Below are 14,189 nucleotides of genomic sequence, written 5' to 3'. Positions count from 1 at the left end.
ACCTAATGAAGAGCAGACCATTCCCACAGATTCTGGAATCAACCTGCGCTTTCAACGGCGAGCGTCACGCCGAGATAGTTTATCATTTTTCTTTCAAAATCCAAGGCCATTGTTCGTACCGACGCTACTCGAGTGTGTTACTGCATACAAGCGCTGTGCCATTAAGCACAAAATAGTCAGGCTCGCCTTGACAAGGCAGCTCCATGGCCAGAACCAAATTCGTCGAAGTGCCAGTCGTCGATAATGTGCCTTTGCGCATCGCAGTACGATACACCGGACATAGGTATGTGTTCAACGGTAGAGAATCTTCCACTGCTTCGTTATCGGAGCTCGCCAAGTTTCGAGAACCTCTTCTGAAGGTATCTCCACGCTGAAATGGCTGCTTTGCACGTGCAGCTGTCTTCGTACCACTACCGACCACATTTCTCGAAGAAACGTTGGCAACATTATCACTCTGACTTGGTTCCTTCGCTGGCATACTTGAAGAAATCGAAGCAAGGGTCGAATCTCGATAAGCCAATACTTCGATAACTGGCATAATTTGCCGCATGGTGCCGGGTTGTGATCTGCTCAGACATCCAAGTTCCTGATTCCAATGTGCGCCTTCCACTACCAGACCTTTCAGGTACACGCCGTCATCCGCTTGTCCTGCTAATTCGCCTTCAAGATTCTGCTGTGCTGCAGCCTCCTCAACAGATGTGCTAAGCGCAGATTCGGATTCACCGAGAACCCGAAACTTGAAATCTAAAAAATGAATCGGGATTCCGTGCTTTCGAGAGTATCGTTGAAGAATTCCAGTAAACAATCCCTGCGGGAATGCAAAATATGGCAAGGGGAACACGCTTCCTGGCACGCGCCCATGTTCAGCCCAGTGACGTAAGAACTCGCAGCGATTGAGTAAATTCTTCACCCATTGTGATAAAGATTCCGTCGCAGATAACGAATGAATATCGTTGGCAAGCCAACCTAGAGGTACCTGTTGAGCTGCAATACTATGCAGCGTTTGCTCTATGGTTGTCGACATAACCGCTGTGCCTTGTATGACATGCTGCAACTCAACGCAACTCGCATCGACGAGTCGAACAACCTTGTGGCATGCAACTTCCTCCTGCCGCAACACAACATGAAGTGGATCCTGCCAATTATCACGCGTGCGGCTTAACAGACAAGCTTCGACGCTGTCTAGCGTCGCTGGTGGTGGGAGCTTCTCCTGAATTGTTTTGGATAACTCCATGACAGTCTGACCCTTGTCTACAACTTCTGCGTCATCCGCTACGTCACTTGTAGAATTGTCCAGAGATGATAAATCCTCCCCGCTAGTCTGTAGCTGCATCAGTAGTCTTACAAACCGATTGCTTTCTTGTCTTTGGTACGAAATAGATGCATTCGGATGCATGCCAAACACATGCGGTCCATCCATGTCAGAAAGACCGTCGACGAAACGTGCCATGTCGTCCTCGCTGTGAAATTCTGGAGCGAAGAAACTTCCATCACTGGATGAGATAATATTATTTTCCAAGAGCGAAGCACTCTTTGCCTTTGTCATGCGTCGGATCGCCGTCTTACTTTGGAGATTTTTGCACGACTTACGCTTGAAACATGACTCCGAACAAAATCGCCTCAGCACCGCCATCAGACACCGACGATCGAATTCATCCGTGACACGGCCGCCATAGTAAATCTCTCCAGCTAAGAAGAGCAGTGCGTCCCACGGCACCGCATCTAAGTGAAGGAACGTGCTTCTCGAACGTGGCTCTGGAGCATCGCTCGTACTATCCTCACTTGCTTCAACCTCACTGGTACTTTCGTTGGCCGCCAACATCTTTGCCGCACCATCAAGAAGCCGACGTTGCAGAGTTACTACACTCACGAAGTCAGCGTCACTGAAGTCGTACTTAAGGTTCCAGCCCAGAGACCCGAACTTGGAACGCTCTCGTACAATTGCGTGGAAGAAACTGAGTCCGAAAGCAAGACGAAGCTTCATTGATCCATTTGAAGCCAAGCTTAAGTTGTTCCCATCTGTATTCATCTGTTTCATGAGCGTCATACAGCGCTGTAAATTGGCTTTCACACCGATTGGAGACTCCGTCATCACTTTCACGCTGTTTTGAAGGATTGATATGGGGAAGTACGTCGCTGGGAAGGATGCGAGGAACAATCGGAAGTCTTCGTGAATTTCTCCATTCCGTGCCTCTATCTTGATGCCTGTAAGCAGCGTCTGAAGCTCAGGTAACCATGATTTAGCCAGATGCACATTCTGAAGAATAAGCCAGTATCCCTGCGTTTTGCACTCCACCAGTTTCGCTTCCACTATCGGACCTTGTCCTTGGCCCAGAGAGATAACGCGATACTTGTCTTCATCGATACCTATCTCCCGGGCATAGCGCTCTAACGTTGATATAGGGTCTGCCCCAGGCGACAGAATAAACAGGCATGGCGTAGATTTGTCGATATCATTGTAGACATCTTTGATCTCCATCTCTGCACTGGGACCGTCTATAAAATCTGCACCCAGCGCTTCTTCGATAAAACACCTTACTGCCGTCATAAACGCATCTTCGCGCAACCAGCGCACAAGCACAAGACGTTTAAAGCGAGGCAAAGTTTTATCCAAATCTTCAGGAAGCCGAGTTAGATATGGATTCTCACTCGCAATCCAGGTAGTCCACGCTATATTGTCCCGATAGTAAGAATCCAAGAGCTCAGTAAAACCCGGTTGGCGTCGAGAAAGTGCAAGAAATACGCGATCAACTGCATCAAAACTTTGCTTGGGGTCCCCAATTGCACCATCATTTGAGCAGTTGTCTATCACGGTAGTTGGGGGTACAGCTTCAACTGAAATAGGCGTGTCAGCATCCTCCGCCGAGCGGTCTAAGAGTGCAAAATCTCGCTGATTGAGTTCGTGTGCCTTGACCATGACTCTCAAGCAAATGACCAGAGCAAAAAGCTGTTTGTGCGCTTTAAAGAGACCTCGGCAGATATTCCGGTACACCGCCAGTGTAATATGATGCTTCAAGCTTTCCAATCGCTCAGGTAGATTTCGTTTCACAGGTGCCTCGTTCAAACTCTTAACAAAAAGTCGATTGAAATATTCCAACGAGAACTGGTACATGGGGTCGATCTCAGCCAAGTCTGCAATGACGAAGAAGAGCATGGCACCGCGAACTGCGACGTCTTGGTACTGATTTCGAATTAGTAGAACTTCCTGTTTCGTCACTTCCGACTCGGCAAGTCGCTGAGCCACCACAGTAGACGTTTTCTTTGACGTCTCGAGAGTTCGTATCAGCTCAACATCATCCAGAATATTTCCCTTGGCGTCAGAGAGAAGGTTGAGAATTCGAATCTCCAAATCTTGCAGCTGCTTTTGATCTCGCGCTATACTCGCCAAGAGGGTGTGCTTTCGCTCTTCAACCTCCATGCGCTCACGTCGAACAACATCACTAAGAAGCTGTTCCTCTAAGCCGTCACTGGTGACAGTGAAGTTGATAACGTTGACATATATATACACGTCAGGGACGAAATGAGGGTTGGCCAGCTTCGTTGTCAAGTACAAACGAAAGAGTTCTGCATCAGTCTCCACAAACCGATCGTCCAGTTTCACATTCACTTTTCTGGTCGTTCTTTTACTGTCTGCTGAGCGTTGTGATGGTTTTATTGCAACCACAGGCTCCAGAGACGGGTTCAGTGTTTCGGTCACATCTTCAATTAGTATTGGTTTCCCACCAACGAGCGAATCTTCGACAACTTGCATTAAGTTTTGGTCGTCTGCTTTCACTGTTTCCAACTGATGGAATGCCTCCAATCGCTTTATCCATTGTGTTGCTTGTTGTTGCGGGTCAATCATCAACGTCCAACGCTGTTTACTTTTTAAGGCGAATAGAGCATTGTCAGTCGAGAAACTATCACTTGGAAGACCCTGCAGTTGCCATTCGCGAAGCTCACGAGTGTCTCCATACGCATTAGCAAGAGTAAAGGATGGTGACACGCCAACTGACGACCTAGTCGTGTCCGACCACCGAGAGAGAAGGCGGCCTCGAAACTCGCCGTCAAAAGGCCCTAGATACGACATGGAAGCCGCTACCAGAAACGAATCTCCCAGAATCGAGCTTCCTTCCTGCTTGAGAAGTGCGATACTATTTTTCCAGCGTATGCGCTCATCACTGAGACCTTCGGTTAGCTTTTCAGCGTTCTTTAAGCGTAACTGCGTCAGTACTGACTCGTCCAGTAGCCGTTGCTTTTCTGTCAGTGCGGCATCACATTTTTCTTTCAGTTTTCGCACTTTATCCATCACTTTAGTCAGCTCTTGTTGTTTCGCTTCTAGTTTCGTATTTGCACCTTCGAGCACAGAATTCATCTCAGCCAGACGCTGACGCTTTGGAACGACTTCTTTTGCAACACGAGCGTACGTATCGATGGCGTGCACCCACATACACAGCGACATCGCTGCATGTGACACCTTCTTGACTTCATCCACTGCAAACTCCGGACTCTCAATATATTTGCGTATCCTTTTGAGAATTGCAGGCGAAATGCTGTCCTTATCGTACTCTTTGAGCTCAGCCATAAACGTGCTGCGAGACAAGATACGCTTGCTGTTGTCCCAGTCCGCTTTTTCCCCCAGCATGATACATACGGCCTCCATTACAACTTGCACAGCTTGTGGAGGCTTTACAAAGCCCTTGACTTCGGAGATATCTTTCTTGTCTAACGAATCCAAAGCTGCAACAGCAGCATTAAGAGCTGGCAATGCTTGGTCTAAATCACTCTGCGCATCAGCTTGGCAAACCGCAACATCTCGTTGTTGTTGCTTCACTACAGCTTCATCAGATCGGACGCGCTGAGCCACTTGTTCAGCTTCTGCTTGGTCGATTGCGACTTGACGGAGGAGTTCCTCGGCTTCCATGGTCTTACTGACTAGTATTGGTTGAAGGACAACTAGCTCTTCCTGTAGAGTACTCACGAGAGAGTTAGTTTCTTCCAGCTTGACCACGCCGGCCATCAATCGCTGTAACTTTGTTTCCCATTGTGCTTTCTTCTCTCGGTGTATCCGCCGAAATAGCGATATAAGATCGAGATAATGTTGCGACGTGATGTAGACACGGCGTCGGCACTTCACAAGGAAAGTCGCCAACGAAGCAGTAGCAGATAGATGAGCGTCGACACAAAGCGCTGTTACAGCTGATCGGATCATTGAAGAGCTCCCGAAGTCACGAGTATTTGCTCGTGTTATACTAGGGCCACTCCTAGGTTGAGCTTGAGACTCTTCCTGAGAGAGATAGAAGTCTGCAACATATTCAAGCGCGCTTTTAGGCCATTCGTCAAAGTAGTCGATGGTGGTGCAGTTAATAAGTGCTGGGAATTGACGTACACGTGCACGGAAAGATTCTCCAAGAGGATTCATGCACAGAGCGAAATGAAGTGAAGCGCGCACCATCATGTGGAAATAATCTTCGCAGTCTTTTCGCGAGAGTTCACCAACCTCCGATCTTCTCGCGTCACTGATATTTCGTTCAAGCAAAGTTCTTACATCATTGATAATGCGCTCCATTTCTTCAGGCGTAAACAGCTTGGGGATGTCCCCTCCATTCAGAATAATATTGACATCTTCAAGAAAAACATCCGAAGTCAATTGCGAGTCATCCAATAAAAACACTGTCGGCACAGCATCAATGCTTGAAACCTGGCGAGTCGAAGGACCCTCCCCCGTGTCCCCCAATACTGCCAGCTTCATCATCTGCTTTAAATCTTCTCGAAACTCTCCCAAGCCGTAGCCTTTACGCAATTCAATCTCGAAGCAGTAGTACCCTGTTAAGAACACAGCTAATCTCGCAAGAGATCGTTTACCACAACCCCCCATTCCAAGCAGTAAAGCATGTCCTCGCGGCTGTATCAAAATCCGCGCGATAGCAGCGGTGTGTATAAGTGCATCCTCAAACAGCACTAGCTCTAGCGCAGGGCGACAGGATGTCTGCACTGTCGGGCTGCAATTGTATTCCTTAATCTGTCCATTCAGAAACATTTTGAACTGCTTAAGATCACCGACCTGGTCGTATTTCACGATGTTAGCTGAAGAGTGGGAAGCTTCGTCAACTCGTCGCGGTGAAAAGAGCAAAGTACTGTGCTCCTGCTTGGGTGATTTTCCACTATCGATAGAGCTTTGTGTTCTCCGTCGGTCAGTCGTACAATCAACGCCAATGGTATCGGATGTCCATGAAACACCGAATATTTTATTCGCCACCTCCACTAGTTGCTCAGAAAACCATCGTCGATCAGTGCAGTCCATCAAACGGTCTCGGAAAACTCGAATCGCCTCGTGTGCCCACAAATTGACCACAGTTTGTGCAGTTAGACTGCAGGTAGATTGTGCGCCTCCTTTCTTAGAGCTCACGGGTGGTCCACATGTACGAGTACCGAGCACAATACCTAGCATAAGCTTAGTTACATCCCGCAAGTTAAAGGTGTAGTGACACTTTGTGGGGGTTGGAGGTAGTCCCTCTACAACTCGTTGAAACAATTGGCACGTTGCATCTGCAGTCAAAAGAATCGTATCCTTCACAGTTTTGATGAAAACAGTGCTGCCTCCGCAAGTTGTAATATGTGACGCGAGGATAGAGTTGAAAATAGTCTTCATAGCCGCTGAATCACAGCTAGGTAGACATAACACCGCAGCAAACTGTCTTACGAAGCGCGGGCAAAGGGTTTGACGGCCTCCTCCTGGTAGCCCACCAGCTGCAATGAGCACCGAGTCGTTAATATCTTTCCAGAAGAATCGTTCACGATCATAAAGTCCACCATTTTCCAAAAATTCTCTTAAAAGCTCAACAACAGGCTGAGCGCCGCTTTTTTCGGTGGTCGGCATATTAACATCGTCCACGAAAATAACGACGAGCTGCTTATTGACAGGTGCTCCAAGTATTGTTCTGCGTTTCTTGGAAAACTTGCTCTCGATACTCAATTGAGCACCAGCACTCGATGTCTGAGCAGACAGATTCAAGATCAGCGGCAGTATTTTTCCGTGTGGAATTGCCGAGAGCGGTGACTCTGTATTCGAATTCGTTGGATCGATATCGGCTGCAATCCGCGCGTGGTGATCCAGAATGTTGTGCACAATTGCTGACTTGCCCGATCCCGTCGCGCCAGTCAAGAGAATTGGTTGTCGTGCATCGATTGTCATCAATTCCACTAGGTAGCGGTACTTTAAGACATCCACCGTCGAGACAAGAAGGCTGCCACCTACTATTTCACTTGGTTGAGGCTGGTCCAAGCAAGCGCTAGCCCAGGGGGAGAAACTCAAATACTTGAAGTCGATGAAAAAGTCTTGTACGTCTCCTGTAGCCTGTGATATTCCTGCGGGTGTTCGGATTTTCCCGTCAATTGCCATGACATCTAGACTTAGATGGTGCTCGTTCAAAGAGATCAATCTGTCAAGAAACTCTTGAAAATCAGTCTTCACTTGGTCAAGATTCAGGTTACCGCCGATGGCCCACGCGAAGCTGAAGATAAACATGAGATCCAAACATCGGTTCCGCTGGTCTTCCAAAGACAGCAATAATTCTGGCGATGCTGCATCAGAAGGGTTACTTTTCAGGACCGGTGTTGTCGCAAAAATCTCTGGAGGTGCTCGATGAGCTAGAAGCGCCTGGAAGATATGGCAAATAGTTGCGACAAACGCCAAGTCGCAGGTAGTAATAGGAACTTGCGAGGATGTGCTCGATGATGAAGACACGGAATGAATAAACGCCAGGCCTGGTTCCACGAACAGCTCAAAGTGCTTGAGAACTCGGTTTTTCGCCTTGGTACTGAGTGGTGTCTGTGAGGATTCTATTGGGGCCGATGGAGAGGTTGCGTCCGCGACTGGAGCAAGAAGCTTGGACGTCCATGTCTCGACGAACGGCTTCCAGCCGAGGCAATTCGGATGATAGTAAACCACGCCAAGTCGACTGATGGTAGCAGGTGATGCTGCGGTTGTATCGGCAACTTCAAACAGAAGCTGAATCTTCGGTAGAAGTTTGATGCGCTCGCCGTTCGCCAGACAGAGCGTCATGTTATCATCTAGGACAGTATTCATGCTCTCGATCCAGTGTGCATCGATCGGACCATCAAAATTAATCCAATAGAACGGCAAGTTCCACGTCGACGGATCACTGCCGCCACCGTTTGCTTGATTTACTGACTGCCGTGCTAGAATTTCCTCATTCTTCTCCATTATACACGTGCGAAGCAACTTTGACGCTAACCCGTCGGTCCACTCGCGGGTAATCGGGTGGAAAAAGCCGTATAGCTCAACCATAGAAATGGACTTGGGGTTTAACGTAAATGTCATCACTCGTTGGAAACGCACGTCCGGATGCGCCATTCGCTCACGTAATGCGCTGACGGCTGCAGACAACATCTTCAGAGCAGTACTTTTCCCACTGCCAGTTGATCCAGTCTGAACAACACCGACACGAACTTCCAACGTCGCAAATAACTGTAGCAACTTCCCGATCCATTGCCGAGGTTCTTGTAGACCAGCTAGTCGAAGCTGCTCCTCGATTTCCTCCTCCAAAGCGACCATCCCGTTCGAACTACCCTGCCCAGATGATGGAGAGAATACCCCAACACCTTCAATAAGTCCGGTACACTCAACAGTGCCTAGAGATGACAGAGTGTCAGGGAATAAATCTCTGATAATTCCTTGAAACAGTCTATTGTCATCGTCTGTGAGCTTTGGTGTGTTTGCACCAACCATTGCTTTAATCAGAATGACATCTTCGTCATTCGACCTCGTTGCTGGGTCAGTAGCTGTTACGTTCTTCGAAGATGATCCAGAAGCCGCGTTAATTGCAGACGAGCGCTTCAAAGAACCCGCCATAGTCAGGACGGTTCTCACAGCTCTCATACCAAAGTCGTAATGGGCTTGCTGAGAAAGTTGTTCGCTGCATAATTTGTATAGTTTCGTCACTTTTCTCGAAAGGGACTTTGCGAGCAAGAAACCTTCGGCAAATAGCAGGATTTCAGCGATCAAAGCGTAGTCCGGCACCATCATGGCAACTGGCCGAAACGAGACTTTCAGGTTGTCAGGCAACTCAGTGCGCCCGACATAACCTGGATTCATAGTAATGATGACGTGGTGGTCACGCAAAGGAACGCATTTCCCATCCAGAACGACGTCGGCGGAATTCATAAGTCGCGCATTCCTCAGCACCGCCATTTGTTGCCCCACGACCGACAGCACTTCAATATCGATGCGGTTGAATTCATCCAGGCACACCCAAGCTCCAGCTTGAGTCACACCATTGAAAATACTCCCCATCATTGAGCAGCTCATTTGGTTGCTACAGTTGATCACAATGCATAAAATACCTAATGCTTTAGCGAGATCTTTCGATGTTTCAGTCTTTCCTGTTCCAGCAGGACCAGAGGGTGCCGCACCATAACGTAACTCTAATGCGCCTGTGATTGTCATCCAACAGCGATCAGTTAACGGGGTGATTACCAGGCGACTACAAGCGCCCATGTACTCGTAACCATACTTGATTCTGCAGTTGGCCTGGTAAATCTCACACTCGTCGCGATCTGCATACCATTGGTATCGAAGCTGCTGCTGCCATAAGAAATCGTTCGCGTCCGTAACATTCTTGATCACCAAAGATTCGACAATATCGCGAAAGTGAACATCGGTCGTCACCAGTGATACCACAACTCTCCGTTGAACGGAAGTCAAATTTGTTCGCACCAGTCGAGTGAGATTACCTAACTGCGTGCAAATGGTTTGGTGCCAGAGAGACAGCTCCTGAACAGGGTTTTGAGACCGTGACCGGAAGCAGCATTCGCATTCTTTGGCCCAAATGATGTAGGATACTACTGCAACGGCTTGCGCAGGGTGACGAAATAGCCACGTTTCCCTTGACGAGTGCTGGTAGTCTGCCAAACAGCTTTTTACGTGCTTGTGGAGTGTCACCTTCATATTAACGAGAACAGCATTAAGCCAATCCTCGATATTCCCACGAGCTTTTACAATTCGTCCGAAAGCAACACGTTCACCTTCGGGACTGAGCATTGCCACGATGTCTTGAGAGCTAGAGCTTCCATGCGCTGCATCACCGCTGATATCCAGCTTTGCTATGGCATCGAAGCACTTCGGTAAGTGGCGTTGAACGATTTGGGGTTCCTTTGCGTGCGCTAGCATTTCTAGTAACTCGTCGTTCGAAATGAAGTAAAACCGCGGGAACGATCGCCGCTTCATTTCCAGGTAGTCTTCCAGCGATTTCTCTATCCGCTCGAGAGATGCATTGTGCTTTGTGAGGTTGTCAACCAGCGCCTGTCCCACACCACCACCATTGCTGCCAACGCTACTACTGCTACCATCCTGGTAGCTCTTAGACCCACTAGACGCGCCAATCAATATAGCTCCTGTCACCTTTAAACAGCCCCGCTGATCCCGTGTTTTCCTCATCAAGTCTTTCCAGAACTGGTTGACCCCAATAAACGTAGCGCCTTCATTCGGAAGCTGTTTCTGTATGTCAGGTGCCGAAAAAATTGTTTCGAGATGCATCCACTTTCGCTGACACTCGATCCAAGCATCAAAAGTTTCTTGAAACAGAAGCAGTCGTTTATGCCACATCGCTGCTGTGTCTTTGATGGGGGCAACGAACTTTGAGTTTAGTACTGCGGTCATGTTCACTAAGGATTCTTCCAACATCGTGTAGACACTCTCAATTGAGTCGAGGATGTAGTAGTCCTTGGATTTCTTAAACGGTTTGACGTCGAACTCCAAGCGATCCCAAAGGGTGACGATTTTAGAGAGCATATCCTTTAGTTGCCGTTCCTGCGCTGCGTCTGACGCAATTCGGCTAACTTGGGGGCCAAAAGGAGCCAAGTGCATCTTCACGAGCTCTCCGAGCGTGATAACCGACGTGTTTAAGGAACCAGAGCTCGCACCTAAATGCCGGATATTGAAGCCAAGAAGCTCACGCAACTGGACAAAATGACGCTCCTCAAAACTCTGACAACACAAATCTGACAAAATCGGCATCGTAACGCGATATTCCTCCACACCTGACTTCAGATGTGTACACAAGGGCCCCATTCCCTCCGATAGTTTCTGTTCCCATTTCGTAATTTGAGCGTAAAGGCGCTCTATGTGCTCTGTAATCGAGCCATAATCTATTTTATCTGGGAACTGTTGTTTCTCCCACGAGAAAACGGCATCACTCCATTCTCGATAGGCTTTCCATAAAGCGATTTTTAAAGCCAAATCCGCCTTCAGCTCGTCCACCTCATCAAATGCAGTTGTCATGGGTAGACCAAGCGTTTTTTCATAATCAAAGTGCTGCTTCACAGCAGTTTCGAGTTGTAGGACATCCTCTTCAGTTTGCGTGAGGTAGACGATCGTATCGTTGGTATCGGACTTTAAATCGAACAAAATCGGATTTGAAAGCGCGTTGGCGACATTTGTAAGATCTGACACGAGACCTGGCAAGCGCGCCTCGAGTTCAACACTGAATTTCGCCACGTATTGGTCACAATTGTTTTCGAAAAGATCCATCGACGCTTTCAACTGGGATCTCTTTTGCGTGAGGACGAAAGAATTCACTTGGTCTGCGTCGGTCATTTTCACCCGATACTCTTCCAGTAAGTGATACAAGCTTCTAACATCGTTGTATTTTCCCTCCATGTCGTCTTGACCAATCTGCAGCTCGCGCAACAGCGCCAATGATTCTGAAAATGCTTTGACGGTTGTCGGGATTGTGCTGATTCGATCGTTTGCGACAGTATACTCGTTTGTTAGGTTGTCATTCAGCTGGTGGAGCACATTGGGAATTAGCTTGTAGAGACCATCCAAACACTTTCGTGGCGAAGGTTTGAGATACCCATTTAACCTCACTCGGTCCAGCAGTAACAGTCGGCATGGAGCACAATCAGCTACAAGATCCACCTCGTGCGCTTCTTGCAGTAATTTGTCAAGGTATCCTCGAAAGTCGTGCACATCCGTGCTCAGGTAGCGCGACGGATCTGACAGTTGCTTGCAAAACTTTCCGTTTTCTTGATACCTGTCCAGGAAAATTGCTAGCCCTCCACAGTTTTCTTCTGCGTGATCGTACGCATCCAGAACGATTGTATTCAGACTCTGTAGAGTCTCCACAAAAACACTGTCTTCCATGATCAAAATGTCCAGGTCCATTCGCTCACTAGATATTTCACCGCCATCATTATCCCCGTCCTCGCCTTGGATACTGTTCTCCATACTCGCCTCCACATAAACTTTAAACATCGAGTTGCGTATCAACCTGTCTCGGTTCGTTACAGCCGAAAGGCCGTTAAACACCATTGTTTCGAGCTGCGACCGAAGTTTTTCCTTGCTAGGAATAAACTCAAGCATCTCCATTGGTTCTTCACATGTGACTGGTATGTCTGTAAAGATATCTCCAGATACTGTGCTCATTCTTGTTCCGCGATTGCGGTCGGATGCGTCCGTTCTACTATACAGAGATGTTGTGGAAGCTTGAAGCACAACCTCGACACGCAAAAGGGGTTGGCTGGTTGAGCGAGGTATCGTAGGAAAGGTTGCGCTCCGTTTAATTTCTTCGCATCGTGAACCTTCGTCTTCTAATTCCTCATCATCGTCTAATTTACGGCTGTATATCGCCAGTGCATTCCGAAGATGCACGGTGGACGAGATGGCCATCCGCAGCATTGCATCTGAGAGCAAAAACTCCACCACCCGAAGAAACTTGGTGATGCGGCGGCACTGCGTTTTCATGGTTGCACGCTCAGTGTAAGTCATCGGCTTCGGTTCACTCGCATCATCTCGAATAGCCGTACTATTTTTCCGCTGGGCTGCAATAATTGACGATCGTGGTCTTCCATTGCCGCCTGATTTAATACTGTTGAAGCCAGTATTTTGAAGGAATGAGTACAGATACTTTTCACACGCGTGCTTTGCTGTCATTTCGGCATCCGAGACAAAGTGATCCACAAGCCGCTCAACTCGAGTCTTCTGGGCCTTCAGTCTCTGTAAGAACTCAGCTAATGTGTATGTCTTCTGTTGCTGGGCATCGGCATCCCATGGAGCGGCTTCTCCGGATGCTGTGGGGTGCTCAAAATCGAATAACCGAGCTTCTTGAAGATCAAGGCACGCGTGACGCAGCTGGAGTAGCGCTTCATGGAGATGCGGAAGCAAAATAAACAAGCTGTTATTGAGCGACATGCTCGCACCTATCCGCTTTCTGGTGCACACAACTTGCTTCCAGATTGTAAATCTCTTCCAAATGCGATACTTTCTAAAAAACGGTAGCTGTTGTGCAGATATAGGAGCAACGTTGCATTAGGACCAACGTGTACAAAACCGAATAATCAAGATACATCGTATGAGGACCGCCCTACCTTCACGAGCAGAGAGTAGATGTAGTTTTCACGCTCAAACTTCTGAAGAGGCTGAAAATCAACACCGTTAGACGAAAAGTGCGTGATTCCTAGTCGGCTTACAGTATAGTAGTTCTTTGGATTAATCTTCGCGTGTCTCGTCATCTCCAAATTGTACGGGTTCGAATCAACTCGTCGCAAGTAAAAGAAAGAGTCGCGCGGAACAGATCCGCCCGTTGTCGATGATACCATCCCTGCATCAGCTGCTGAGGCGTTGATGCCTTGAGTGAGCCCTTCTACTAACTTTTCTGTTAGTGTCCTGACTTCATCACGACGTGCCATCAGATCACCTCGTCGCGGAAGGCTCTGGTTGTTTTCGTCTAAGCCTTGAGCCCCAGGTATCCCAGCTAGAGCTGTTATTTCTTCCGTAATTCCATCACTATGAGCATATCCTCGAGTCATGACTGGTGGTCTCAGTCGACGTTTCTGTCTCATCCCTCCCGGTGCAGTGGTTGCTCGTTGCTCAACATAATATCGATCTCTTGCGCTCATCGGCTCCCCCTCCGGTTTTTCCCTCTCTATCGTAGAAATCTCCCTCGCTGTCTTTGCCCCTGCTGACATTAATAATCTCGGTCTCTGAGCCTTCGACGCTGTTGCCGATGATGACTTCGGTCGGGACGGAACCAACACCGCTCCAGTCGGATTGATATTCAGGGACGGCACCAGAGGCTTCAGCTCTAAATTGCTCTCTTCCGCGCTCTGATTGTTGCTCTGGTTACCGATCTCAAGTCGCTTTCTAGGCCGTAAGCCCTCCGACGTCTTTTGGCCCGGCACATCTGGGA

General features: G+C 48.2%; 1 protein-coding gene across 1 annotated transcript; it reads right to left on the bottom strand.

Moving 5' to 3' along the window:
* Positions 1-621: 621 nt before the first annotated feature.
* On the bottom strand, positions 622-13,192 carry PITG_00998 (dynein heavy chain; the record flags this gene model as incomplete). The annotated part of the gene is made up of 2 exons (XM_002909482.1): positions 622-642; positions 731-13,192. The coding sequence occupies 2 exons, from the start codon at positions 13,190-13,192 to the stop codon at positions 622-624; spliced, it is 12,483 nt and encodes a 4,160-aa protein (XP_002909528.1).
* Positions 13,193-14,189: the final 997 nt, after the last annotated feature.

The sequence above is a fragment of the Phytophthora infestans genome, genomic scaffold (genome assembly GCF_000142945.1).
Source record: "Phytophthora infestans T30-4 supercont1.1 genomic scaffold, whole genome shotgun sequence".
NCBI lineage: Eukaryota > Oomycota > Peronosporomycetes > Peronosporales > Peronosporaceae > Phytophthora > Phytophthora infestans.
Note: the sequence above shows the minus strand (reverse complement) of the source record. Positions and strands in the feature narration are given on the sequence as shown.